The sequence below is a fragment of the Ahaetulla prasina genome, chromosome 13, assembly GCF_028640845.1.
Source record: "Ahaetulla prasina isolate Xishuangbanna chromosome 13, ASM2864084v1, whole genome shotgun sequence".
Classification (NCBI taxonomy): domain Eukaryota; kingdom Metazoa; phylum Chordata; class Lepidosauria; order Squamata; family Colubridae; genus Ahaetulla; species Ahaetulla prasina.
The window spans coordinates 17,373,095-17,399,151 of record NC_080551.1 but is presented as its reverse complement, the minus strand read 5'-3'; the positions used below and the strand labels follow the sequence as shown (position 1 = coordinate 17,399,151).

General features: G+C 39.6%; 1 protein-coding gene across 1 annotated transcript in view; it reads right to left on the bottom strand.

Moving 5' to 3' along the window:
- Positions 1-26,057, bottom strand: part of FAM227B (family with sequence similarity 227 member B) — a 97,359-nt gene that overhangs the window by 8,928 nt on the left and 62,374 nt on the right. Inside the window, exons 12-13 of the mRNA XM_058156465.1 lie at positions 7,009-7,067; positions 6,246-6,405 (exon numbers count right to left, since the gene is read on the bottom strand). Coding sequence (XP_058012448.1) covers positions 6,246-6,405; positions 7,009-7,067 — 219 coding nt within the window. The remainder of the gene's footprint in view (positions 1-6,245; positions 6,406-7,008; positions 7,068-26,057) is intronic.

Here is a 26,057-nt window from a genome sequence, read left to right as displayed (position 1 = left end):
CTGATACATGTACTTCCTATGCTTTTACCACTTCTCTCCATTCTCCTCTCTTCTCTTTTTGAATTTGATAACTACAATCCTGGAAGGTTGTCTACAACTGGCCTCCATTCCAGTGGTGGTATTCAGCCGGTTGTGGTGAACCGGTAGTAGTGGCTGCAGGTGGCTCTGCCCACCCGCCCGGATGTAATCATGCCCCATTTATCCACATTTTTGATGCTCTGCACATGCGCGGAAGGACGCACGCACTCACATTTGTAAACCGGTAGCAAAGGTAAGTGAATACCATCCCTGCTCCATTCTATCTCGAGCTCTACAAGAAACAGTGGACTACAAGAAAGAGTGAGGCAAAATATTAGAATGTGCAGAAACAAATAGATTAATACTTGCAATTAAGGAGAAAGAATAAACTGAATATTATATGACATTGGAACTTTTTATCAATGGTTAGAGAATAAAAACAGAGGTTAAAAATAGGGAAACAAAAGATCAGTGAAATATAGAAAATATGCTGAGAGAGAGACTATTAGGATTATTATGTTTAATATTATTATTATATTCTTATTAGAAGATATGTCAAGAGGGAGAATGTTCAATATTAGTATTGTAAAATTAGAGGAGTAATATCAATGTAATGAATACTGTTGTAAATTTTGATTATTACTGCACAAAAATACATGTACCCAGATAATAATAATAATATCAGAGTTGGAAGGGACCTTGGAGGTCTTCTAGTCCAACCCGCTGCCCAGGCAGGAAACCCTACACCATTGTGTACAGATGAAACACTGTTCAATGGAAGATGGAACTATTATATTAAAAAATAAAAAAATTAGGAAAAAAGAAAGAAAGAAAGAGAAAGAAAGAAAGAAAGAAAGAAAGAAAGAAAGAAAGAAAGAAAGAAAGAAGCATAGACCTGTTCCAAACACCATCCAGTCTATTTCATTCTTTTCCTCCTACCCCCCTCCCCACACCGCCTAACCGCATTGCCATAGGAAAAGAATAATATTTTCCTCGGATTAATAAAACTGTTTCTGAAGCTGTGTGTGCATTTATGCGTCCATTGTGACTATTTGGGTAAGTTTGCTTTTAAAAGCCAGTATCAATTAGAAGTGGGATTTTTGATGGGGATATTGTCCTACGAAAAGGGCTACTGGCAGACTGAAGAATTCTAACTTGAAGGGGGGGGGGGGGAAATATGTGGAGAAATGTGTAACTTTAGTTGTTCTGTTCTGAAAAATGTAGTTCAGCTTAATTCAGCCAGAAAGTCTTGGCAGTAAGTTTGGGATGGAAGAGAGAGAGAGAGAGAGAGAGAGAGAGACGTTTCAGAACACAAGTCTCCTGAAAGGAATGGTGTATTTACACAGTCACAAGATGAGGAAAGACTGAACTATATCATGATTTCCACACACACCCTCCCTTCCCGTATCTGTCCAGGAACTAATCTGGAATATACCCTGTTCTACATCCTCTTCCATTTGTTAGGCTTTCCCCTTTACCTTTTGCTGGTCTCTAAAATTTGAGAGCGGGGGGTGTGGGGGGGAGAGAAGGGAAGCTAACTTGAAATCTCACCAAAAGAAAAGCTCAAAAGTGCCTTTTGACAATCATTAAAATGCAAGCAAAGCAAAGCGCACAATTGTAAGCCAAAAGGGCTTGGAGGAGAATACTTGCTGTTCCAGATATACTCATAAAAAGTGTCTAATTGAGATTGAGGAGATGTAGAGCGCTGAAAAAACAACAACACATCACTGGGTTTGATCACAGAATAACTTTTACAAGGGTGTCTGTGGGGGCATTAAAAAAAAAAAAGCCAAGACGGCCGTTATGAGCTAAGATCTAGCTTTTCTTTTCTTTTTTAACCTGTGAAAGGAGGAGAGACAATTTTAAACCCTCTGGGGACACTCCTCAACATCTAGCAGGGACTGAGAAGAGAGAGAAAAAATATGTGTGTAAGAAAGTTATGAATGCGCCAACATACTTTTTTTTAAAAAAAAGAAGAGGTTGGATAACCATTTGTCTGAAGTGGTGTAGGGTTTCCTGCCTAGGCAGGGGGTTGGACTAGAAGACCTCCAAGGTCCCTTCCAACTCTGTTATTCTGTTAGAGCAGCGGTTCTCAATCTGTGGGTCGCGACCCCATTGGGGATCGAATGACAATTTGCCAGGGGTCGCCTAAGACCATCGGAAATATGGGAAGTATACTTGCAAGTCGAAGAATCGCGCTCCAGTGATTGACTCCACAAGCAATCACTCCCAATCGCTAGCCTAATCTGGCTTCAGGCGTGATAACTTAATAGGGGAGGAGTCTCCACTTTAATGCCTCTGTCCTCAAGGCAATCGCAAGCAGTTCAGATCGCTAGCCAATACGGCTTCAGGCGCGATAAATTAAAAAAAAACCAGTTTGCTGCTTTTCCCCCCCTTCTGCGGCTGCTGAGGCACGCTGAGATTGCTGCCTATCACCGCGAAAATAATTTTACAGTTGGGGGTCGCCACATTGTGGGGAATTGTATTAAAGGGGTCACAGCACTATAAAGGTTGAGAACCACTGTGTTAGAGCTATATAGAGATAAAGAGAAGGGAAACACAAATGGTTCGTTTCATGTTGGCCATTGTTTTTTTAAGCCTGGGTAAGAATAACACTTTTATCTTTTGTTTAGGAGAATGTATAAATTCGTTCATTTGTTGTTTGTAACATCTGGATATCCCTCCCTCTATAACTGTCCCTCACTGGAAATATTTTAAAAGCCCAGTGGCTCAACGGTTAAGAAACTGGGCTTGTCAGCTAGAAAGCCAACAGCCTAAGTTTGAGACCTGAACGCCATGAGATGGGGTGAGCTCCTGTCCTTGCTCCAGCTCCTGCCAACCTAGCAGTTCGAAAGCATGGAAATCATCATCATCTTTTAATGACCCCTTAATCCCTTGTGGGGTGGATTCTAGGCAACTGAATGGAGCTGCGTGTTTACTGGCCAGATGCCCTTCTTGTCACCAATGCAGAGTTATATCCAGCAGATATAATCTGTGTGCCCAGAGAGGGAAATATCTGCATCTACCTAGGATCGAACTCATTCGAAAGCATGCAAATGCAAGCAGATAAATAGGTACCACTTTGGTGGGGCGGTAACACTGCTCCATGATGTCATGGTGATGTCCACATGACCACAGACAGCACTGGCTCGATGGCCTTGAAACAGAGATTAACACCATCCCCAAGAGTGGGCAATGATTAGCAAAGTAAAATCTGCAGGGACTCCTTTATATAAAAGTAAGGTACTAGAAACATTTTTAAATGCTAAGAATGAAAGTTTTTTTTAAAACAGTGCAATTAATAATGGAGAAGAAATAAGAAACAACTGCCCAGTACACAGGTCTTTGTGGGGAATAGCTTAATAATGGAGTTCCTTGAGCCACGTTTTCATTTACTGTTGTTTCTACAGCAAATCCTGGAAAACTTATATTTAACTTATATTAAAAAAAAAAATGCTTGACCCAGATCATGACTTTACTTGATCCTTTTCCTGAATGATCACCGTTCACAGAAATTTTCTGCTTCTATATGTCCTACCTGTCTCTCCTTGAGTTTGAAAAATCTCTTATTAATTTTCTTTATTTTTATGTATCTCCACTGTTAATCGTTTTATTAATTCTAACTGCTGGCCTTATGGCTAAAATAAAGACTTCAAGCAGAATTAAATGTTCTGGAAAGATGAGGAAACTGAACACGGGGATATAAACTTTGGAGACCTCCAAAAAGTTGCTGCTAAACTACACTATTTAATGTAATATAAAGCAAACATTCTTGAACGCTTGAGTAATCCTGTTAATTTAATTTAATTTAAATCCTATTTGTTTTCTGTTCTAGCGCCACCCTTTTAGGGGAACATGTCTCCAACGTGTCTCTCAAAAGCTGAGTGTAGCCCTTGATTTGAAAAAGGTTTTTTGATGATGATTTATGTAATTCCATGAAAGATTATCCCATTACTTGGAATCAATTTCATATCAAAGAGAACGGAGTGATAAGACTTCTCCTGTGAAGTGCATGAAACAATGAACTTGTTATTTTTTCTTTACTGGGACTAGATCGTTCTGGAAATGATTATATATGTAGGACAAAATAAAATGACTTAAAATTATCCACATTTCCTCATTTTTCACTTTAACAAAGGAAGCCAACATAACGATCGGGCATTTCATTTCAAAGTCATCTGAATACGGCAAAGGGAATGGTTTTATAGTTAAGACGTAGTTGTCTCCCAAGTCGACTAGGTTGTAACAAGAGAAATTCCAACTCATTTCCAAGTTTAAATCCCAAAGTTGCACGTTCATAGGATCAGGCTGTTGACTCAGATGGAGAAAGGAAAGGAATCAAATGATTACCTAACAGACAAAATATTCTTACAGAACTGTGAACCTTCTTCTGCTTACTGGCTAACCTAATATCGGAATCCTGCCAGAGACGATTTGTATCAATGATTTTCATAGTTTCTTTCTGGAAATAACGTTCCAGACTGACTCATCCACTAAAGAATCTGCGATCTGTCATGGAAACCTGGCATCTAATAGGTCCTGTGCACATGGCGGGAGATTAAAGGCCATTCCTTTGGATGTCTGTCACGCGTATTGTTTCTCCTCAGAGAAACAAGGATCAGAAGGTTGGTTGTCTGGAACCTAGAACTAAATCAGAAAATTATTCTGATCTAGAGATTTTGAAATGCTCAATCTGGCTTTTGCAGTCGTAGTCTACCAAAACATCCAATTGCTGTTAAATTATCTAGTTTCTAGGCATGTGCCAAGATTTTACTCAGTGACTTAAGTCCATGCAGTGATCTTGTTCACTTTTGGCTTACTGTTCTCTGCTTTTATGATTTATTGAGTAAACAATGGTTGAGCAGACTGTGGATTAGTGTGATGAGCGTATGTAGTCATTATGACGTGGCTTCAATTTAATTTATTTATTTATTTATTAAAAGGTAAAGGTTCCCCTTGCACATATGTGCTAGTCGTTCCCAACTCTAGGGAGCGGTGCTCATCTCCGTTTCAAAGCCGAAGACCCAGCACTGTCCGAAGAGGTCTCTGTGGTCTGTGGTCATGTGGCTGGCATGACTCAACACCAAAGACGAACGGAATGCTGTTACCTTCCCACCAAAGGTGGTCCCTATTTTCCTAGTTGCATTTTTCACATGCTTTCGAACTGCTAGCTGGGACAAGGAATGGGAGCTCACTTCATTATGTGGCACTAGGGACTTGAACCACTGAACTGCCGACCTTTCGATCGACAAACACAACATCTTAGCCACTGAGCCACCGCGTCCTTCTTTATTTATTTATATCCTACTTTTATTTTTATTTTTTTAACCAAAAAACTCAAGACGGCAAACATATCCAACACACCTTCCTCCTCCTATTTTCTCTACAACAACCATCTTGCGAAGTGAGTTGTGATGAGAGAGAATGACGGGTGCAAGGTCACCCAGCTAGCTTTCATGGCTAGGTAGGACTAGAACTCAAGTCTCTGTTGACTGGCAGAAGTCACCCAATTGGCTTTGATTGCTAAGGCAGGAATAGAATTTACAGTCTGCTGGTGACTGACCCAAAGTCACTCAGCTGGCTTTCATGGCTAAGGTGGGACTTGAATGCATGGTCTCCAGGTTTCAAGTGTGGTGCCTTAACCCTAGACCAGGGGTCTGCAAACTTGGCTCTTTTAAGACTTGTGGACTTCAACTCCCAGAGTTACTGGCTGAGGAACTCTGGGAATTGAAGTCCACAAGTCTTAAAAGAGCCAAGTTTGCAGACCCCTGCCCCAGACCAAACTGGCTCTTGTTATATATCTGTCCTATATATGTATCAAATAAAACATGTATGTTATAGGTGTCTTTTAATAGCAAAAGCAAATCATAATTGAGAGAAGATGTATGCAGCAGCTCCTCTATATATTTGTTTAGCCCTTTTCTCCAAATCCAATTTGGAAAAGAACTGAGCTCAGAGAGAAATTTAAAAAAAAAAAAGTTCCAAAAACGGAGTCCAAGTTTCTTAGTTTGACCTGTCATGAAAAAGAAAAACCACATTCCCGCAAAATCCAGATTTCACTTCTGTGTTTCCCATCTCTTCACCCATCACACTGTGTGTGTGTGTGTGTGTGTGTGTGTGTGTGTGTGTGTGTGTGTTTTAACGGACACAGATGATTTTACCGCAGGTTTCAGAAACTAAAGCTATCTCAAGTAATAAACGTCTTCCTTTAAACATGAAAGGATATGGTACTTTGCAGATTTCACTATGATTGATCCGGTAACCCCGGGAGTTTGCTAAAGTATTAGGGATTCCATGCATCTGAAGATAATAGGAGACCAATGGACTTTGACCACCAAGGTTGAAAAGCGAATGTTGAAAGTCTGGACCATCTCCAACGTAATGGGACTATAAAGGAGATGGAAAGAGCACAGTTTAATCTTCCTTCCAGCTGGGCTGCTAAGAGGTGGGTGGGTGGGTGGGGGTTAAGAAGGTGGGGGGGAACGACACACAGATCCTGATTGAGAAAATAGTGCAGAAGGAAAGGTTAAGCACTCTGTCCCCAAGGTTGCTTTTAATGATCTAATCTCCCCTCCCCAATCTCTGCTCTCTGGGAACTGCCATCTCAGTCTTTCTCTTGCTTCCTAATTTTGTATTTGTGGCTAAAAGGCTGACATTGACTGTTCTGTATTTGCAGTGCAAAGCGCAACCCACACTCTGAATAAAAGTTTATTGCTGTTTGTAATATTTTTATTCTACTCTCTTCCTTCCTTGCCAATTAGATATTCAGTATTTTGTGAACTGGTTTCTCTCTCCTGTATGATCTATAGTTCATTAAATGAGCCCAGGTGGGTGGGAGATTTTTTTCTCTCTCTCTCTCTCTAAAGAATATGCACAATTCATCGTATAAAGGTTTAAATTGTTTTTGCAAAGCGTGCAGAAAGAAATAAGAAAGGTTAGAGACTAAACTGTTTTCGGGTCTTGAATATAATGCAGAATGTTCACACGTACCTCTTTTTTTTCTTGTGCTAGCTTTTGCATTTGTTCTTCATTCGTCACCTGAAATCTCACTGTATAAAATACAAAAAAGGGGTGGTTTTTTTTTCAGTTACCTACGGTAATTTTGAGTTTTCTTCCCATCATTTTTCATGACTTTATTCAATGACATAAAATCATCTCACCCACAACAGAACGAGAGATGCAGATTTTTCTTAAAGACATGGTTAAAAATCTCCGACATTTGTATTCTGGAAGAGCACATTCCCACAACTGAAAAATTTGTTTTTAGACAAGTGCAGATGCTGATGTTCCACCCAGCCCTGTAATCCCTTTTCAAGAGGGAAAGTTGACTGTACCCTATTTAAAAAGTGTTGAGAATTCAAAAGTTGCCTAATTAGAATAAAATTAAATTAATCAATGACATTTAGAACAAACATGGTGCTATTACTCACTTTCCTTAGTTACGTAGTAATGTCCAAAGGGCCCTTCAATTAAAATCATAAATATGAAACCACTATTCCCAGGTTCAAAAGTACCAGGAAATTTTTAACAAATTCCTGGATTTTTGTGTTGTTGTGTTTAAGGGATTTAGACTTGTTCTTGCCAATTCCAAGATTGTTATGTCTCGGAAATCGGGACTGAGCAAATGTTACGTTTCCAAGAATTAATTCTGATTATCTTGGTTTCCTTCAAAGGAAATACAATCACTGCCCTTTTTTGAACATCTTAGCCAAAATTGTCTATTGTACAAATTATTTTTCAAAGAGTTAATGCTTTATAGAAAACACACTAAGGGCATATTAATAAAACAGGCAATTCCAACTAATTGCAGGAACCCTGGTATGAATATATGCTTTTCTCGTCAATATTCATTTTAAAAATGAGAGAACATAGACAAATGATAACACTACAGGTCTCCAGCTATTGTCCAATTTTTGTCTCTGATGCACTTTAGAATAATCTTGGCAGATACATAATTTTGACTAGGGAACTTACATTAGAAATGCAATTACTTCCAGAACTGCATTCAGCCGAGACACACTTTCATTTTTTTCATATCCATACTAGGAGAATAATCTATTCTGTGTTTGAAAAAGTTACTCAGGGCATGAACCAATTATGCACAGTACCTAGGCTTACAGATTGAAACCGCTATGTTTATGATGACCATGTGTATATGTGTGTGCGCTTGTCTTGAGAGGCCTCTGCACCCATCATATCACACACATGCACACGCACACACACACGCACACACACACACACACACACACACACACACACTATCCTCTGAGCTGCATGGAAGCAATTCAATTCAAATCTTTATTGTCAGTGCATAACATATGTACAATGAGATTGGTTGAGCTCCCTCAGTGCACCCCCCCCAACACAATACAACTCACAGTGAAGACAGAAAATCCCTAACCCAATAAATCTTATTAACAAAACACCCAGTCCTATTGCACCAGTGTGAACATGTTACACATTGCACAGGCCCTGCAGCCCATCATACTACGTAGTTATGATATTATTTCTCATTCAGGAGTCTTGACAGCCCCTGGATAAAAATTGTTCTTCAGCCTGTTTGTGCGGCTGGCTATACTTCTATATCTCCTTCCCGATGGTAGGAGGGTAAAGAAGTGATGACCAGGGTGAGAGTCGTCCCTGAGAATTTTCCTCACTCTTCCAAGGCAGCGAGCCCTAGCGATCTCATCCAGTGGTATCAGAGGAGAGCCACGATGTTCTCACCACCCTCTGTAATGTTTTTCTATCCGGCATGCCATACCGTGATGCAATAAGTGAGGAGGATTTCTATTGTGGACCAGTAAAAGGAGGTCATCGGTTGTTGTTCCACCCTGTTTTTACGCAAGACCCTAAGGAAATGGAGTCTCTGTTGGGCGTTCCTGGCCACCTGGATTGTGTTGTTTTTCCAGGTGAGGTCTTCCCTGAGATGGACTTCCAGGAATTTAAAGGAGGAAACTCTCTCTACACAGCCCCCCTCAATGTAAAGTGGAGCAGGGTCCTCTCTCTTCCTCCAGAAGTTCAACACCATCTCCTTGGTCTTGCTGATGTTCAGGTGCAGGTTGTTTTTTAAGCACCATGCGGAAAGTTTTTGAACCTCTGCCCTGTACACTGTTTCGTCTCCACCTGTAATAAGGCCCAATATGGTGGTATCACCTGCGAACTTAATAATCACAGTAGATGGGTCTGACGGTATACAATCGTGTGTGTACAATGAATACAGGTAGGGACTGAGCACACAGCCCTGTGGGGAGCCAGTGCTAGGCTTCAGGGGGGTGGATGCGACAGACCCAACCCTCACTGTTTGTGGTCGGTCTCTCAGAAAGTCTTTGATCCAGTGACAGGTGGAAGAGGGAAAATTGAGTGAAGAACCAGAGAAGAAAGCAGAGCAAGATGCTGAGAGTGCCTGAGTTTATACTCTCTGTGGGGCCCCACCTTAGTGTTTCCTGTTCCTGTATAAGAAATGTATCCTGATTGGTTGTCAAACTCCCAGGTGGTCTAGGGGTCTTAGCTAACTTTGTAGGTTGTCTCTCAAGCTTGCTTGAGTCTTGCCCTGTGGTGAGTTTCTGTTGCTAGATGGGTCACATTGTGTTGCAGATGATGGTCCATTGACAAAGGTGGGGGGAATGAGTGAGCTTGGCTGAGGCCTTAATGGCCCATTGACAAAGGTGGATGAGTTTCTGCCTCTGCTGACAAATGTGGGGGAGGCAGGAAGTTGCTTTGTCTTTAAAACATGTTTCTCCATTTCGCATCCAGGGAAATATAATATTCTGCCCTTTTTAATATTTCCTAAGATATTTCACTCTTCTAGGGGAGGGGTGGGTGCTAACTTCCTACAATTGAAGACCCTGGATCTAGAGGACACCATCCTTGGGAAAATTGCAGGAACTGCTGGATTGCGAAAACTGCAGCTACAACACATTCTGGGTGGAGAGTAATTTTGAAAAAAAAATCTATCTTCTCCATGAGGCACAACAGCACACATAGATCAGAAATAATGACTGGTCCATGTAACATATTAGCTACTGCACTGTTAAATCCAGAAAAGCTGAATTGGATCGAAGCTGGGTACACACCCATCTTTATCTTAAGAGAAAACTTGGGAGAAAGCAATTGAGTGTCTTCTTCCCCACACACACATTTCTTCTCAAGTGTCATGATGACCCAGAATGCCTTCTGCAAAATGACAGCCAACACAAAATGATGGGCAGGCCACCCAGAAGGGCTGTGTCGCTGCTGGCCTCCAGAACATTTTTCCAGTACTTTCAGTGCTAGGTAATAAGTGGATCAGCACATTCCCCCTGACATCTGCTATTGGTTCAGATCACTCATTCTCCTGTTTTCCCTGCTCCTGATCTGACAGAGCTTCTTGGACGTTATTAACTGAAACGCTCCTCGGTTTTGTTGGATCTAGTTGAAAATGAACTGGATGACTACCTGGGAGGCTTTAAGATTCAGTTCTGGAAAGAAAACAGTCATGCTCTTTAAACTATACATGTCCAGGTGCAGAGAAAAAAATTCATGAAGACGAAAGCTCTGTTTTTTTAAAAAACAACAACAGAGCCATTTGGTTTTATGGCCACGTCAACTGCCTTAGTAAGCAGACCCAATAGGGATTGTAAGTAGAAATGCAGCCACCTTAAATTCCAAAATATGAATCCACAATTTTTTTAAAATTTGCATTTATATCCTGCCCTTCTCCGAAGACTCAGGGCGGCTTACACTATGTTAAGCAATAGTCTTCATCCTATTTGTATATTTATATACAAAGTCAACTTATTGCCCCCAACAATCTGGGTCCTCATTCTACCTACCTTATAAAGGATGGAAGGCTGAGTCAACCTTGGGCCTGGTGGGACTAGAACCTGCAGTAATTGCAGGCAGCTGTGTTAATAACAGACTGTCTTACCAGTCTGAGCCACAGAGGCCCTCTGTGCATGATGGGACTGTGCAGGATGGGACTCAAAAGTAAATTCTTGGAGTTGTTATGGCCTATTCATTCCTATAGCCACAACGGTGCAGATCAGCGGTCTCCAACCTTGTCAACTTTAAAGACTTGTGGACCATGCTGGCCGGGGAATTCTGGGACTCGAAGTCCACAAGTCTTAAAGTTCCAAGGTTGGAGAGACCTCTGGTGCATGTGATGCATTATAGGGAAAATGTATTATTACATCCAGGAATACAGAATGTGGCAACACTATGCCAATCTACTTTCCCAAAAAATCTGAAACGCTTAGCCACAAATGACTTTTCCTGCAAGGCATTAGGACAAAGCATACAATTCTTTCTAGGACAAGTGTCATATGTAGAGAACGTGATCAGGGGGGAAAAAAACCCTTAATTTTAATCTCATGTACATTTCTGTTTAATTACCATTCAATACAGTTGGTGTGGTTACTTTCCAGCCACATAATTCGTCATTTCCCTCTCTCTCACAATGGCAATTTAGTGACCAGAAATATTATTGCGTAGAGTTCAAGGGTCAGATTGAAACTAGGGAGATCTAGGATTCGATCTCCATCTGCCTGTGAAGTTTACAGAATGACTCTGCCCATTCATGACCTCTTATTCTAAACTACATCATGCGGGATGATGCAGAAGATGCTTGGAAGAAAAGTAGAACGTAATCTAGCAAGGACGATTCTCTAAATAACATACCGTATTTTTCAGACTATAAGACGCACCGGAGTATAAGACGCACCTTAGTTTTTGGGGAGGAAAATAAGAAAAAAGCTGATTGGCAGGTGGATCAGCCTCCCGGAATACCCCCAACCAGCTGTTCCCAGAGGTGAACTTTAGCAACAGGTTCATTGGTTGTGAGCTCTGCGCCTTGTTTTTTCAGCCTTTCAAGGGGAGGTTTCAGAGGCTGGGTGGGGCTACAGATTTTCACCCTCTTTTGCGGGGTAAAAAGGTGCGTCTTATACTCCGAAAAATATGGTAAATGAGCATTAAAGAACCATTTTCCTTTTAGGACTATTTAGCAGTAACAGTCCACAGTATAAATATCCTCAGCACATCCTGTAAATCATGGCTGGCTGGGGAATTCTGGGAACTGAAGTCCACAAGTCTTAAAGCTGCCAAGGTTGGACACCCCTGTTGCAAATCACTGCTTAATTTAATGGTTTTGGTCCTTTAGAGCCCTACTCTTTCCCAAGCACTGATATGTTAACGCGTTTCCCCATGATCTGGTTCAAGAGATGACAAGCTTCAAGAAGTTTTGTTCAATCTACTGATGCTGTATCATCAGGACTACCTTTGTAACAGGTTTCTTTCATGGATAGTTTGATTCAATGTTCAATATGAATGCCTTGCAATAGCACAGCCTAACTAAAAATAATTGCTACCAACCTGCCTTCCATTGAGGACCTGTATACTGCACGAATCAAGAAGAGGGCCGTGAAAATATTTAAAGGCCCCTCACATCCAGGACATAAACTGTTTCAATTCCTACCCTCAAAACTCCTATCCTCAAAACGACGCTATAGAGCACTGCACACCAGAACAACGAGACACAAGAACAGTTTTTTCCCGAAGGCCATCACTCTGCTAAACAATTAATTCCCTCAACACTGTCAAACTATTTACTAAATCTGCACTACTATTAATCTTCTCATCGTTCCCATCACCAATCTCTTTCCACTTATGACTGTATGACTGTAACTTTGTTGCTGGCAATCCTTATGATTTATATTGATATATTGACCATCATTTGTTGTACCTTGATGAACGTATCTTGTCTTTTATGTACACTGAGAGCATATGCACCAAGACAAATTCCTTGTGTGTCCAATCACACTTGGCCAATAAAAAAAAATTCTATTCTATTCTATTCTAAAAACTAACCCAACCTTGGCAGAAGTCGCAGAGGGTAGTGGGCCTTTGGCCAACACAGCAGTGGCCCATTATTTAATTCTTTCTTTCCTCTCTTTGGGAGGAATGTCTTCTTCTCAGGCAACTCCCTCTGTATTTGGCTCTTAGGACTAATGCTAATTAATGCAGGGAGTCACCCACATGGCTTCCTCTTTGCTTGGATCTATTGTACCATTGGGAGAAACAGCAGGAGAAGCCTGAGATGCCATGCTATTGTATTGTTTTTGTGATACCGCAAGCCAGAGTTATCTTCCAAATCCATGATCTGTCCCATTCCAGCGTCCTTCAGATTTGTCGGATTTCAACTCCCGTGATTTCCCTTAACCAGAACAGCCTGATCTAGATGCCCTTAAAAAGGAACCGCTTGTGTTCAGATTTTATTTCAATTCTTTAAAATGCTTCCAATTCCTCCCCCCACCCGCCTTTCTTAGTGGAAGACAACTTCTTCCCAAGAGCTGAAAGAAGACATAAATCAGGTTAAAATTGCAGAATTCTCTACTGTTTTTAATTATGTAAAATATGCACAGTTGCTTTTTAGTGCATACAAATTCAGAACAAAAACTATGAATGTGGGTAAGAATTGAATTCCTAGTCTTTCTTATGCCAAAATAGCTTATATAGCAACCAACAATTCTAGACAGTATTCAGAATGGGCAGTATATTGTATATATACCACACTCACTTAGTGACTTAAAATGCATAAAAAAGAAGGAAGAAATTTTCCAGACGCTGCTCTTCGAAGGGACTATTTTCAACCGCTGATGAGCCAAGTCATTTCTATCATTAGATTAAGCTCTATGCGTCATGGAACATGCAATCAAGTTTATAGCCAGATCCAATCTGCGAGTTATCACTTTTTAGGAAATAGACCGCTTCCATTGTCCTACTTGTGTGACTCTGCAATTCTCCTTCAGGTTTGATTCCTCTCAAAACCATCTCAAAATTGTCAGCTGCGAATCTATGGGATTATAAATCGTGCATTATACTGGGAGATTGGAATGGAGTAATAGATACACGAAAGGACAAGAGAATTTCTTCCAAGAAGATACCTGCACATGCAAAGCTGCCTAAATCCTTTTTTGATATGATAGAAGATTTTGAATTAAGAGATGTATGGAGACTGCGAAATTTGGAGGAAAGAGACTATACTTTTTTCTCTGATAGGCATCAATCCTTCTCACGTATTGATTTTATTTTAATTTCTAATGATTTGCTTTTTAGAGTGAAGAAAACTAAGATATTTCCAAGATGTTTGTCTGATCATAGTCCTGTTTGGATGGAATTGCAATATGGAAAAGAGGGTAGAAGAACTTGGAGATTAAATGAAAATTTGTTTAGATATCAGGATAATGTAAATCAATGTAAAAAGCAGATGAAAGAATTTTTTGATTATAATTTGAATAATGAAACATCGATAGAAATGGTTTGGGACTCCAGTAAAGCCTATATGAGAGGTGTATTAATATATCTTAATAATAGACAGAGAAATAAGCAACAAAGACAGCGTAGGTATTTAGAAGAGGAAATTTATAAGAAACAACAATTATTAATACATAATCCACATGATCAAAAACTTAAAGATGCAATAAAGTTACTACAGAACCAATTTAATATTTATTTATTTATTTATTTTGTCACAACATCATACAAAAAGATTATATAGTATATACACATATAAACATATATAGGAAGAAGAAAAGAAAAACAATAGGACAGGAACGGTAGGCACGTTTGTGCGCTTATGCACGCCGCTTATGGTCCTCTTAGGAATGGGGTGAGGTCAATAGTAGAAAGTTTTTGGTTAAAGCTATTAGGATTATGGGAAGAGACCACAGAGTCAGGTAAAGTATTCCAAGCACTGATGATTCTGTTGCAGAAGTCATATTTTCTGCAATCTAGATTAAAGCGGTTTACATTAAGTTTAAATCTATTGGTTGCCCTTGTATTATTGCAATTAAAGCTGAAGTAGTCTTTGACAGGAAGGACATTACAATAGATGATTCTGTGAGTTAAACTTAGGTCTTGTCAAGGCGACGGAGTTCCAGGTTTTCTAAGCCTAGGATTTCAAGTCTGGTGGGATAAGGTATTTTGTTGTTTTCAGAGGAATGGAGAACTCTTCTTGTAAAATATTTCTGGACACGTTCAATTGTATTGATGTCAGAGATGTGGTGAGGGTTCCAAACAGGTGAGCTGTATTCTAGAATTGGTCTAGCAAATGTTTTATATGCTCTGGTTAGTAGTGTGGTGTTTTGGAAAAGAAGCTACATAAAATTAGGTTTACAACTCTTAGAGCTTTTTTTGCTATGTAGTTGCAGTGGGCTTTGGCACTTAGATCATTTGACATGAAAACTCCAAGGTCTTTAACGGGATGGGGGTCGTCTGTAAGGTAATGTCCATCTAGTATGTACTTAGTTTTAGAGTTCTTTTTTCCTATATGTAAGACTGAGCATTTGCTGGTTGAAATTTGGAGCTGCCAATTTTTAGACCAAGCGGTTAGATGGTTAGATATGATAATGGCTGATCAGGTGGCAACAAATATACAATATGCCAAACATAATACTTTTTGTAACGCAAATAGACCTGGTAGGTGGTTAGCATATACTTTAAGGAAAAGACAAAAACAACGTACTATAGAAAAAATAGAATACAAAGATAAAGAGAGATATCAACAGGATAAAATTAAAAAAGCTTTTTTAGAATATTATACAAATTTATATCTTAAAGATAATATATTGAATAGGGATATTGATAATTATTTGAAGGAATATAAGGTTAAAAATTTAACTTTAGAACAAACGGATGAATTGAATCGGCCTATAACCTCGGAGGAAATTATTTTGGTAATTAAACAATTAAAAATGGGGAAAACTCCTGGTACAGATGGGCTCACAGTTAGTTATTATAGGAATTTACAGGATGAGATGTTAGGTCCACTTAAGGAATTATTTAATCAGATACAACTAGGAGGGGGAATTCTCATGGAGAACCTCTTTTATTTCATTGATACCAAAAGAGGAACAGGATTGTTCTAAACCTGGGAATTATAGGCCAATCTCACTTTTAAATAATGATTATAAGATTTTTGTTAAAATAATAGCTAATAGATTAATGTTGATTCTGCAGCGAAGAATTCATAATGATCAATCTGGATTTATAAAAGGGAGACAGATGAGGAATAATGTTAGGCAGATTGTTAATTTACTGGAGTACTTAGAAAAGAAAAATTTTATTCCAGCAGCATTTATTTTTCTCGATGCAGAGAAAGCTTTTGATCGATTGCATTGGGATTTTTTATTTAAATTAATAGAAAAGATGCAATTTGGAGATGGTTTTTTAAGAATAATTAGGGCAATTTATGGAGAGCAAACAGCACAGATTATAATCAATGGTAGCTTAACAGAACCTTTTAAGATTGCGAAAGGAACAAGACAGGGATGTCCTTTATCACCATTATTGTTTATTTTAACTCTAGAACCATTATTGGATAAAATACGAGAAGTAAAGGAGATAGAGGAATTAGAGTTAGACAGTATGAATATAAGTTAAGAGCTTTTGCAGATGATTTGGTGATTACTTTAACAAACCCTATAAATTCTAGTAAATCTTTGTTGGAAATAATTGATCAATATGGGAATGTCTCAGGGTTTAAGGTAAATCAGAAAAGACAAAAGTGATAATAAAAATATGGCCAGACAACAGAAAGAAAAACTAGAGGAAGTAACAGGATTTGAAATTGTAAAGAAGGTTAAGTACTTAGGGGTTTATATTACGTCATCAAATGTGAAATTGTATAAGAATAACTATGAGGTTTTATGGCAAAAGTTCAGAAGGAGTTGATTGTTTGGAAAAATTGCAATTATCTTTGCTGGGAGAATTGCTGCTATTAAAATGAATGTTTTACCTAGATTTTTATTCCTCTTTCAGATGATACCAATAATTAAGAAAGATAAGAATCTTGAGGAATGGCAGAAGGAATTAACAAATTTATATGGGAAGGTAAAAAGCTAGGGTTAAAATGAAAATAATTCAAGATTCTCGGAAAGGGAGGTTTAAAATGCCTAATTTTAAATTATATTATGAAGCAGCTGCTCTCTGCAATAAGTGATTGGTTTAATTTAACAGAGGACAGAATTTTGAATGTAGAAGGTTATGATTTGCTATATGGATGGCATGCATATTTAATTTATGACAAAAAGTGGATAAGGCCTTTAAAAATCATGTGCTAAGAAATGCCCTTCATGTGTTTGGAAAAATACTCTTATAAACTAAATTATAAGGTTCCTATATGGGCAAGTCCTAGACATACAGTAGAAAATATAAACATAGAACAGAATCAGGAAATGATTACATATAAAGATCTTTTGTATACTGAAAGAGGTAATTTGCAGTTAAAATCTCTGCAAGTATTAAGAGAGGAAGGGAAAAATTATACTTGGTTTCAATATGAGCAACTACGTGCTAGATGGAAGGGAGATCAGAAAATTGGTATAGAGCAGAACGAGGGAAATTTGGTAAAGCAAATTAGAAATCAGTCTCAGGAGCATATAAAGAGATTGTATAATGTGTTACTTGAAATAGATTCTGAAAGGGACTTGGTAAAGGACTGTATGATAAAGTGGGCACAAAATTTTCAGGAGCCAATATTATTGGAAACGTGGGAAAAAATTTGGGTTAGAAATGTTAAATTCACGCAGGCACAGAATCTGAGGGAAAAATTTTATAAAATGTTTTATAGATGGCATCTAGATCCTAAAAAATTATCGTGTATGTATCCAGAAATGCAAGCAAAATGTTGGAGATGTAATTGTGATGACGCTACATATTTTCACATTTGGTGGACTTGTAAGGACATAAAGGCCTTTTGGATAAAAATTTGGTGGATTTTACAAAATGTTCTGAAAAAGAAGATAAAGTTCCTGCCGCAATTTTTCTTGTTGGGAATTATTACGGATTGTACAGTAATTGAGACTAAATTGATTTTAAATCTAATAACTGCAGCAAGATTACTAATAGGACAATATTGGAAGAAAAAAGAAGTACCAACAATAGAAGAATGGATATTGAAAGTTGCCAATTTGGCTGAGATGGCGAAGATATCAGCCTTTTTGAAAGACAATACGCAAGAAAGATACTTAAAGGAATGGAAAAAATGGATTGACTATATTCAACGTAGATATCAGACTAAGAGTTATCAGACTGTTTTGAATGATTATGATGTATTATTTTGATTGCTTTTGGGGAAGTTAGGAATTGATGATTGTAGGGGTATAATTAAGTTGGGACGAAAATTTTTTAGCATATGTTTGTTTTATTTTTAACTATACCTTGTGCTCGTTCCGGGAAGTCAGGGGGGGGGGAGGGGGGTTGCGAAGGGAGGGGGGAGGGGGGGAAAGGGGGAAAAAAATTTTGTAAAACTTTTTGAATAAAAAAAAAATAAAAAAATTGTCAGCTGCAATACTATCTCTGAATTTCTGAGACAGCGATTCCATATAGTGGAGGAAAAGCTTTTATTTAGCTCTTCTTTTCTATCTGAAGATACAGCCAGTAGGAGCATGATGGCTCAGTGCTTAAAGACAGCCTGGCTTCAAGACCAGAGTGAGACTTTGAGACTTCAAGCAGTGTAAATTCCTGTTACTTGCCCCAACTCCTGCAAACCTAGCAGTTTCAAAGTATGCAAATGTGAGTAGATAAACAAGTTCCACTTCGGTGGGAAAGCAACAGGGCTCGGTGCGCCTCAGCCAGGGGTGAAATCCAGCAGGTTTTGGAGAATTGGTAGTGGAAATTTTGAGCAGTTCAGAGAAACGGTAGGGGAAATTTTGAGCAGTTCAGAGAACTGGCAAATACCATCTCTGGCTGGCCCCAGAGTGGGGTGGGAATGGAGATTTTGCAATACCTTCCCCCAGGAGTGGGGAGGGAATGGGTATTTTGCAGTATCCTTCCCCTGGAGTGGGGTGGGAATGGAGATTTCGCAATATCCTTCCCCCAGGAGTGGAGAAGGAATGGGGATTTTGCAATATCCTTCCCCTGAAGTGGGGTGGGAATGGAGATATCGCAGTATCCTTCCCCTGCCACGCCCATCAAGCTACACCACGCCCATCAAGCCACGCCCACAGAAGCAGTAGTACAAAAATTTGGATTTCACCATTGGCCTCGACGTATAGTCATGCTGGCCACATGACTATGAGAAGAGCCTTCAGAAAACTCTGGCTCCCTCTTCTAAGAAGCAGAGATGAGAACTGCCCGCTGGATTCGGACATGACTGGAAAGATAAACCTTTATCTTTACCACCAGAAATGGATGGAAGGACTACATCAAATACTTGGGAGCATCCAAGCATGGCATTCCAAATTGCCCAACTTTGGTTTGGACTACACAGCTCAAATCGTCTCAGACACAGTACCACAGCTGGTTTGTTTCGGGGGTTTTTGTATCAGCAAGGTCACTGTCTATCTCTGGGACAGGTATATATGTCCTTCACGTAACAACTCACCTAGCTGGCACAGACAACACAACAGTCAAGATACTCAGGAATCTACCCCCTCTTTCACACGAATAGCATTTCTTTTTCCTCAGCCAAGAAACTTGCAAGTCAGCCTGCTGGTCTGAGAGACAGTGCAATTATTAGTACATGCTGCAGCTAGCATTACATGTGAAATAGTCATGCCCTTGGATAATCTCTTCCTGCAGCATTGCATTGCCTCCTGCTCTACATATCCCTGGTCTCCTGAGCCCACTGTTAACCGGACCCATCAACAGCCCAGCTTTACTTGCATATTCATCATGCCACAGCAGCTTATCCATTACAGCTATACCTTAGCGGGCAAACTTTTTTACCTTCAAGGAAAGCTCCAATCACCACCCAATCTATTCTCCCTCAATTACTTGATATGACTTTAGTCCAGTATGCAATCTGCCAGGAAGATAGAAACTTTGCTCTTGGTCTGGATATACAAAAATGCCTTTTCCCATCAATTTCTTTGGCCACACTGTCTAGCGAAGAAGGAGCCATCTACGATGGATATTGATATTGATGGTTTCCTGATTGCTTATTTGCACTCTATGACTATCATTAAGTGTTGTACCTTATGATCTTCGATGACTGTATCTTGTCTTTTTATGTACACTGACAGCTTATGCACCAAAGACAAATTACTTGTGTGTCCAATCACACTTGGCCAATAAAGAATTCTATTCTATTCTATTCTATTCTATTCTATTCTATTCTATTCTATTCTATTCTATTCTATTCTATTCTATCTCTACTCTACTCTACTCTATTCATTTAGCTAGGTGTTCAGACTCTTCCATAGTCATCTTTTCCCTGAGGTTATAAGGCTGCCCCCAGGTCTTACCCAATTACATTTAAATCCCTAATGCTAAATGTTCATGTGATAATGGATGCATCTTCGACAAGGCAGGGTTTAATATTTTCCCATAATCAAGCATGTGCCCAATGAAGTGCCCAATGAACAACCAACTCAACCATCCCTTCTACAATTGCCGTTACTAGCTTCAGTGCTGCTGACACTGTTCTAGCTTTAAATGCAATAATATTTAAGTTTTTGCACATTTTTTGCATTTAAAAATGCAGCATTTGTAAGCCATTAGGGTTGAAATATTTTTAAATGGATTAGCTTGAGAGACACCTGGGAAGTAATATAAATAAACCAATGAAAACATTCCTTGCAAGATGCGAGTCTTGTAATGGGAAGCAATGGAGTGGAGAATAAAAACTGAAATATGGATGGCAATAACTTGGGAGAAAACCCCTCTCTCAGAACTGCTACTTTTGTTTTCATCCTGGCTGTCATAAACCTAAAAAGCTGCTGACTTGGCCATTCTCCTGTCACAGATTCTCCCTCCCTCCAGATTTCAAAACAATTCATCTAAAAGCTCTTTGTAATTTACTGATTCATGAAATACTGGCCATTCTGCTAATTCCTAGAACAGGGGTCTGCAAACTTGGCTCTTTTAAGACTTGTGGACTTCAACTCCCAGAGTTCCTCAGCCAGCTTAAAAGAGCCAAGTTTGCAGACCCCTGTCCTAGAATATTATTAAATGTTAAATTACTGCAATGATGACACAATGATGTCTATATTTTATTGACTGGATTCAGCATGAAAAAAAAACCACTTTTTTTTTAGCCAATCTTTCCAGTCAAAGGTTTAAAGTGTTCCCATGATAAATTGATCGCAAGAGGACTTGTTTATGTTAAAGTTAAATTTCCAAATGACCAACCTATTCTCTGACCAAACTGGATTTTGTTTTTATTTGATGCTGTTTCCATAAAAAAAAAAAAAAAAAAAAAAGCACTAAACGGGCTGCTTCCCAACAACATAGTTTGCTGGGAGCCAGCAATTTATTTAGTTTTTACCCCAGCGAAGGCTTTCCATGTTTCAGAAAGATGGGAAAAAAGACATCTCTATTCAGGAGAAAAAAAAAGAATTCTGTAACACAGCTCAGCCGAAGAGCATCTGACTTCTATAGAGATACAGCTTAACAGAGTTGGACGGGATCTTGTAGGTCATCTAGTCCAACCCCCTGCCCAAGCAGGAGACCCTATACCAAGGGTGCCAAACTTGAGTTCATTGAGGGCCACATCAGGGTTGTGTTTGACCTTGGGAAGCCAGGGTGGGCACAGTCACTTCGTCATTCATGTTGGGGGCACCTGTGGTGGCCCGAGAACTCTGCCAGCAAAAACAGGCTCCCGAGCTCAGTTTTTGGCTGTGACAGTCTCCTGCAACCCTCTGCCAGTGAAAACGGAGCTCAGGAGGGCTGCATGCAGCCCTCCGGGACTCTGTTTTCACTGGCAAAGACACTGCGGGTCAGTCCTTCACTGTTTGCAAGGCGGCCCCGTGGGCCAGATCTAAGCACCCTGCGGGTCGGATCCGGCCCCCGGGCCTTGAGTTTGACACCCCTGCCCTACACCATTTCTGACAGATGGCAGTCCAATCTCTTCTTCATTGCCTCCAGTGATGAAGCTCCCACAACTTCCGAAGGCAACGTCTGTTCCATGGGTTGATTGTTTTCACTGTCAGAAAATTTATTCTTATTTCCAGGTTGAATCTCTCCTTGATCAGTTTCCATCCGTTATTTCTTGTCTGGCCTTCGGGTGCTTTGGAAATCAGACTTGAGGTTCTGATCCAAGCAGAAGGTATGCGCTTGAGTTCTAAACAACTGAGCAAGAGTCTTGGTGGATTTAAAAATATATATATCTCTCGGATTTCACACGGTTTCTGTTTCTTAAACAATGAAATGAATCCTCTTTCGGCTACAGGGAATTATTTAAACTTCTTAATTACATTTTGGTAGTGGCTGTCCGTGTAGATGCACGCAATACACATGACTATCTAACTACCCCAACTTAACGACATAATGCCATAAATAAAACCTGTTTGAGCCTTCAAGGCTCTGAATAGCAACAGAAAGTATTTTTTGATCCCAGAGCTCATGCTAGAAAAATCTGAAGTTGAAGTATTAAGGCATCTGGGTCCAACTCTCCTCTTTTATAAAAGATGCCATCTTAGTCTCTCAGTAGCGTTGTTTACATGTGTTGTCTTGGCCACTCTTACTGAGGCATTAAGATCCATTAACCTAATCCGAGTTAAGGGAACATTGTCATTTATATCAGGGGTCTCCAACCTTGGCAACTTTAAGCCTGGTGGACTTCAACACTTTGCTTTGCTTTTCAACAAAGCTTTGCTGGCTGGGGGATTCTGGGTGTTAAAGTCTACCAGGCTTAAAATTGCCAAGGTTGGAGACCCCTGATTTATATAGTATGCTAAGATAATATACATGATCCAAAGCAAAGGATAAGAAGTCTGTATCATTTCAGAATGCACATGAAAAGTCTGCATGTTTGTCAACTTTTCAACATGAAGGAAAGGAAGGAGGAAATTTCGTATTCAAAACACTGAAATTGGAAACCTGCTTTTCTTATTTTTATGTGAATTTCGAAGATCGCTTACCAATAGTTAGCCTCCCCCCGCCAATGGTTCAGCCCCCAAACAGATGCCAGCTGTTTACCTAGGCTCTACCTTATTAAGATTAGCATACAATCTGCTGCCTAGATTTGATTTGAGAATAAAACTATTAACAGTGACCAAAACCAGATGTCTGTCTGTTGCTACAGGAACATGCAAAGCCTTTTTGACGTGAAATTTTTGTAACAATGCTTTGTAATGAATCTGTTATCGTTTCTTTGAAAATAGGAAAGGTTTGGGGGACGGGGGGAAATAGCATAAACATTTATTGTAAAACAGTCTGGTGAACTAACCAGGAACAGTTTTTTTTTGTTCAAACCAAAGAGCTACTTTTCAACCTCTGTATACAGCCGACACAGAATTGATCTTTATTGTGCTTCATTACTTTAAAAAAAAAACGGTCATTTATAGAGTGGCAGCCCCTTTGTGGGTTGTATCACACAGGCTTAAGCTCTCTGCTGTGTAATCTGAGCACCCTCCATAAATTTTTCCCCATAAATCCACTGAGATGGGCTCTGCAGAAACACAGGGTCGCACCAAATTATTGGGACGCTGTGGAAACTGAATCTGGAGATAGCGCGGAGGCTGGTGCATATTTCAAAGCAGCGGCAATGGAAACAGCCCCCACCGTGTCACGATTACTAAAGTGAGAGAAAGGTCTGGGTTTTTTTGGTCAGGCATGGAGCTGTGTTTACAACAGGCCAAACGAGATATCGTGTAACAGACCGTTTTGTTTTCAGCGTTGTGGATTTGCTTCCAGGTGAGCTAGTTAGAGCTACTTACAAAGTGGGCGGTCAGGTTCTTAAAAGTGACATTCTCCTGTTGCAGAGGTAGAGGGCCAGTGATAATGGTCTGGCCTGGGAAAACGATGAAATGTGGGAAGTGCCTAAGGAGCCAAGCTGGCACAGGTGGCCCTAACAATGAAATGCCGTTCATGCCATATGCTACAAGGACAACGTGGGTGATCAATACAACTACATCTCCTTAGATTACGGGGTTGGTGAATTTATTTTTCCCTCCCTGCTGATTGGCTGATCTTCCTAAGGTTTGGTGGAAGAGCTGATCAGAAAGCTAATAATAAAGAGCACTGCACACCAAAACAACTCGACACAAGAACAGTTTTTTCCCCGAACGCCATCACTCTGCTAAACAAATAATTCCCTCAACATTGTCAAACTATTCACTAAGGCTGCATTACTATCATTATTAATCTTCCTATCATTCCTATCACCCATCTCCTCCCACTTACGACGGTATGACTGTAATCTTGTTGCTGGTATCCTTACGATTTACATTGATATTGAACTTATGATTCTTGACGAATGTATCTTTTCTTTTATGTACACTGAGAGCATGTGCACCAAAGACAAATTCCTTGTGTGTCCAATCACTTGGCCAATAAAAGATTCTATTCTATTCATTCTACCTATCTATCTATCTATCTATCTATCTATCTATCTATCTATCTATCTATCTATCTATCTATCATCTATCTATCTTATCTATAATCTATCTATCTATCTTCTCTCTCTCTCTCTCTCTCTCTCTCTTTCTCTCATCGTTTCCAAAATGATATTTAGACATTCTTCTCCAAAGAAGCCGTCCCCTTCTCTCTGGCATCAAAAGAGAACAAGACAGAAAACAAGACTTCAACTGCTGTGAATTCCCTATATGTAGATTTCTGATTTGAAAGTAAAAGCATGCTGTAGAATTTTTTTTTCTGTTGTTGATCTAATCCTTTTTCCAAGTAAATCATATTAATCCAAGCTCAGAGAAACTCGTTCCTTGGACTCATCATGAATAGTCCTGGTTGTTATTAGAGAAATTTTTCCTAAATCTTTCCTCCAAGGCCAAGCTCTTATCCCAAAATGAGAGTAGTGGGGAGAAAGCAAGGCTTTCTATGAGAGTGATGGGAGAGGTCAGTAAGAATGGGGAAAGTTTAGCTCTTCTTAAACTCTTCTTGGCTCCTTAAGAATTAAACACCGGGTGCTTAACTTCTGGTGTAACCTTATGCTAACACTGCTGGGCCTAATGTAGTTCTGGGATCATTTCTTGTGGGGTCCTTGGTGCTCTCTGAATTTGGTTGTTTTCTTGCAGGCGTTTCATTACCAAACTGGAAAACTCCATCAATGCACTGACGATGTTACCAAGTTTGGTAAACGAAATGTTTGCAAGGAAAAAACCAGGCTCGGAGAATACCAAGCACCCCCTCAGTTCAGCCTTGAGCTACAAATATTTGCTTCTACTGGTGTCATTTCTTGCTCCGCAATTCTGCTTGTCAATGATAGCAAGAGCACTTAGATTTATATACGGCTTCAAAGTGCTTTACAGCCCTTTCTAAAGCAGTTTACAGAGCCAGCATATTGCCCCCAACAATCTGGGTCCTCATTGCATCTCAGGAGGAGGGAAGGCTGAGTCCACTTTGAGCTGGTCAGGATTGAACTCCAGGCTGTGGGCAGAATTAACCTGCAGTACTGCATTCTAACCACCTCACCACCAAGATGCATAAGGAGATGACGTTGCTTAATCCTTCACTGCTTACCTGGCCAATTACTGCACTTTAAACTGGCTCAATCTATTAATAGTACTTTTTGGTAAACTACTATTTTATAAGCTATTATTAAGAGACCAAACCCCTCCAAAATATTTTATTTGGTCAATTAGAAAGGCTTATACCTTTACTAAATGGAATGAGCATTATCACGGAAGATTATTCAGTTATTTGCTTGTAAAGTGATCTCTTTGTAAAAAAAAAAATCAAAATCAGTAAGAGGAAAAGTTACTTGCCAAATTGGTACAGTCCCAACAACTCAATGACCTTCAATCTGTATAAATTATTTCCTTTGCAGTGCAATCTCACCTGGGTTTGCACGGAAGTCTCCTGTGTAATGTAAGTTTAACGAGGCTCACTCCTTTATACCTTATAAGTTTTATGAAAAAAGAAAGAAAGAAAGAAAGAAAGGAAGAAAGAAAGAGGGAGGGAGGGATGGAGGGAAGGAGGGAAAGAAAGAGAGGGGGGGAGGGAGGGAGGGAGGGAGGGAGAGAGAGAGAGAAAGAAAGAAAGAAAGGGAAAGAATTCTGAAATACTTGAATCCACAGCCAACCAATGGGATTCGGTACCACTTATGCTTACAATAAGAGCAGAAATCCATGGCTTGCCTAATCATTCACTTATGTCAGAGTATCCAT